The 4,056-nt window shown below is 51.7% G+C and overlaps 1 protein-coding gene across 1 annotated transcript; it reads left to right on the top strand.

Annotated features, from left to right (window-relative positions):
- The first annotated feature begins 561 nt into the window (after positions 1-561).
- LOC137352878 (homeobox protein 2) lies at positions 562-3,155 on the top strand. Its single transcript, XM_068018729.1, has 2 exons — positions 562-569; positions 2,078-3,155. Exons 1-2 carry the CDS (start codon positions 562-564, stop codon positions 3,153-3,155), a joined length of 1,086 nt encoding a protein of 361 aa, XP_067874830.1.
- The last annotated feature ends 901 nt before the right edge of the window (positions 3,156-4,056 follow it).

Genomic DNA, 4,056 nt, shown 5'->3' with positions numbered 1-4,056 from the left:
AGGGAGAAAGAGACAAGGAAAGAATTTGAGAAACACAGAGAAAGAAAAAGCGAGCGATGGAGAGTAAGTGAGATACATAGAAAAAGTGTGGGACAGAAAAAGTAAGAGATGGAGACAGAAAAAGTGGAAGACAGAGAAAGAGAGACAGAGAGAAAGAAGTGAAAGAGACAGAGAGGGGAAAAAGAGAAAGAAATACAGAAAGACAATGAGGGATTGCGGGAGTGACAGAGATATCGAGAGTAATCAAAGGATCGAGTCAGAGAGGGAGGCAGAGTAACAGAGTGGCTATGGGAGGTTTTGCAATGTGAAAAGCATTTTATATATCATTGTTGTGAAGTGAATATTGAAGAGACTGAGACAAGTGTCTTTTTTAATTCATTCAGGGGATGAGGACGTTGCTGGCTCGGTCAGCATTCATTGCCCATCCCTAATTGTTTGGGGGATGAGTCACAATCTGATTGCTTCATTGACCTCCCAGCTCATTCATCAAACACACAGCACTAACTGGGCAATGTCCAGTTGGTACAGGTAGGTGTTTCTGTAACTCAGGGGGCTAGCGCAATGATCCTGTAAGTTAGCTGTTGTGAGTTCAAATCTTACTGGAGCCAGGCTGTGATTTGGCTCAGTTGATGATTTGCAACTTATTTTACATTAAATTCTATATTAAATTATTCCAGGTATGAGACCAACCCTGAGACAGCAAGCTCTCTCCCAGAATACAGTGATTGAATGAGGCTGAAGTCAAAGTAAATTGTTAGAGTGCCTGCCTGGAAGGAGGGGTTGAGTCCCTGGACAGAAGGAGGGAGGCAAAAGGGTAGCTGTTACAGGTCCTGTGTTTGTACAGGAAGGCGCCGGAAGCAGTTGGTTTAATTTGCAGCTGATAACTTTGAATTGAATGCAAAAGTAGGGAGGATATGCTTCAGTTATACAGGGCATTGATGAGACCACATCTGAAGTACTGCGTACAGTACTGGTCTCCTTATTTAAGGAACGATGTAAATGTGTTGGAAGGAGTTTGGGGAAGGTTTACTCGACAAATACCTGGAGTGGGCAGGTTGGCTTATGAGGAAAGGTTGGACATATAAGATTGATGGAAACATATAAGATCCTGAGGGGTCTTGACAGCGTGGATGTGGAAAGGATGTTTCCCCTTGCGGGAGAATCTCGAACTAGGGGTCACTGTTTAAAAATAAAGGGTCGCCCATTTAAGACAGAGATGAGGAAAAAATTTTTCTCTCAGACGGTCGTGAGTCTTTGGAATTCTCTTCCTTACAATGCGGTGGAAGCAGAGAGTTTGAATATTTTTGAGGCAGACATAGATAGATTTGTGATCATATCGGGGTGGGCGGGAATGTGGTGTCGAGGTTACAATCAGATCAGTCATGGGATATGGAGAGTGGGGAGGGGGAAATGGGGAGGGGGAATGGGGGAGTGGGGAGGAGGAATGGGAAGGTGGAGGGGGAATGGGGAGGCAGAGTGGGAATGGGGAGGGGGAATGGGGAGGGGGTATGGGATGGTGGAGGGGGAATGGGGGGGCAGAGTGGGAATAGAGAGAGGGAATGGGGAGGGGGGAAGTGGGAAATGGGGAGGGGCAGAGGGGGAATGGAGAGTCGGGAGGAGGAGAGGGGGAAAGGGAGGGGGAGGGGAGAAAGAGAAGGGAGGGGGAGGGGGGAAAAGGAAGGGGAGGGGGAATAGGAAGGGTGGGGGAGTGGGGGAATAGGGAGGGTGGGGAAATGGGGGGGGGAAATGGGGGAATAGGGAGGGATGGGGAAGGGGGACTGGGAAGGAGGGAGGGGGTAATTAGGGAGGGGGAATAGGGAGAGGATGGGGTATGGGGAGGGGAGAATGGGTGGGAGGGGGAATGGAGGAGGGGAGAAAAGGGAGGAAGGGGGAAAGAGGAGAATGGGTGGGGGACGGGGGAATGGGGGGGAGGAGGGAAATGTCCCTCATGCTCCAAGTTGGAGCAGGAATGGCCGATATGTGGGAACTTCAGGTGACTCTCTTATTGGGGAGTTGTGTGAAAATGAGGAGAGCTGTCCCACAGACTCGACAACGACAACTTGTCACTGTCACACAGACTCGTCAACAACAACCTGACACTGTCCCACAGACTCGACAATGACAACCTGACACTGTCACACAGACTCGACAACAACAACCTGACACTGTCCCACAGACTCGACAACGACAACTTGTCACTGTCACACAGACTCGTCAACAACAACCTGACACTGTCCCACAGACTCGACAATGACAACCTGACACTGTCACACACACTCGACAACAACAACCTGACACTGTCACACAGACTCGACAACGACAACCTGACACTGTCCCACAAACTCGACAACGACAACTTGTCACTGTCACACAGACTCGACAACAACAACCTGACACTGTCACACAGACTCGACAACGACAACCTGACACTGTCCCACAAACTCGACAACAACAACCTGACACTGTCACACAGACTCGACAACGACAACCTGACACTGTCCCACAGACTCGACAACGACAACTTGTCACTGTCACACAGACTCGTCAACAACAACCTGACACTATCACACAGACTCGACGACGACCACCTGACACTGTCACACAGACACGACAACAACAACAACAACCTGATACTGACCCACAGACTGGACATCAACAACCTGACACTGTCCCGCAGACTCAACAATGACAACCTGACACTGTCACACAGACTTGTCAATGACAACCTGACACTGTCACACAGACTCGACAACGACAACCTGACACTGTCCCACAAACTCGACAACAACAACCTGACACTGTCCCATAGACTCGACAACGACAAGCTGACACTGTCCGACAGACTCGACAACGACAACCTGACACTGTCACACAGACTGGACAATGACAACCTGACACTGTCCGACAGACTCGACAACGACAACCTGACACTGTCCCACAGACTCGACAACAACAACCTGACACTGTCACACAGACTGGACAATGACAACCTGACACTGTCCGACAGACTCGACAACGACAACCTGACACTGTCACACAGACTCGACAACAACAACCTGACACTGTCCCACAGACTCGACAACAACAACCTGACACTGTCCCACAGACTCGACAACGACAACCTGATACTGTCATTCTCACTAAATCATAGCTAACAGCCAATGTCCCAGACTCCACCATCACCAACCCTTGGTATATCTTGCTCCGTCATGGAGGGGCGATGAATAGGGAGGGGGGCGGTGCGGGAAAGGGGTTAAGTCTGCAGGGAGGGGATATCAGATCATGTTGGGTTGTCGGGGAGGGGGATAGGGTTGGAGGGGAGAGATTGAGTCACTGGAGGGAGGGGGTTGGGGTTGGAGAGGAGGAAATATAGGATCGGTGATGGGATTGGGGTTGGAGGGGAGTGGAGGGGAGGGAATATCGGATTGGGTAGGGGTTGGTGTTGGAGGGGAGGGGAGGAGCGGAAATATCGGATCGGGAAGGGAGATAGTGTTGGAGAGGAGGGGATATCAAATTGAGGGTTTAGGACTGGAGGGGTGGATAAATCAGATCGGGGGGGTGGTTAGGGTTGGAGGGGAGGGGAATCGTATCAGGGGAGGGGGTTAGGGTTGGAGGAAGGGGAGGGGAGGGGAAAGCGGATGGGGGGAGGGGTTTAAGGTCGGAGGAAGGGCAGGGGAGGGGATTAAGGTTGGAGGAAGGGCAGGGGAGGGGAAATCGGATCGGGGAGGGGATTAAGGTTGGAGGAAGGGCAGGGGAGGGGAAATCGGATCGGGGGGAGGGGATTAAGGTTGGAGGAAGGGCAGGGGAGGGGAAATCGGATCGGGGGGAGGGGATTAAGGTTGGAGGAAGGGCAGGGGAGGGGAAATCGGATCGGGGGAGGGGGTCAAGGTTGGAGGAAGGGCAGGGGAGGGGAAATCGGATTAGGGAGGGGTTTAAGGTTGGAGGAAGGGCAGGGGAGGGGAAATCGGATCGGGGGAGGGGATTAAGGTTGGAGGAAAGGCAGGGGAGGGGAAATCGGATTAGGGAGGGGTTTAAGGTTGGAGGAAGGGCAGGGGA

The sequence above is a fragment of the Heterodontus francisci genome, chromosome 39, assembly GCF_036365525.1.
Source record: "Heterodontus francisci isolate sHetFra1 chromosome 39, sHetFra1.hap1, whole genome shotgun sequence".
NCBI classification, from domain to species: Eukaryota; Metazoa; Chordata; class Chondrichthyes; order Heterodontiformes; family Heterodontidae; genus Heterodontus; species Heterodontus francisci.
The sequence above is the reverse complement of the archived record's forward strand: the minus strand, read 5'-3'. Positions and strand labels throughout refer to the sequence as shown.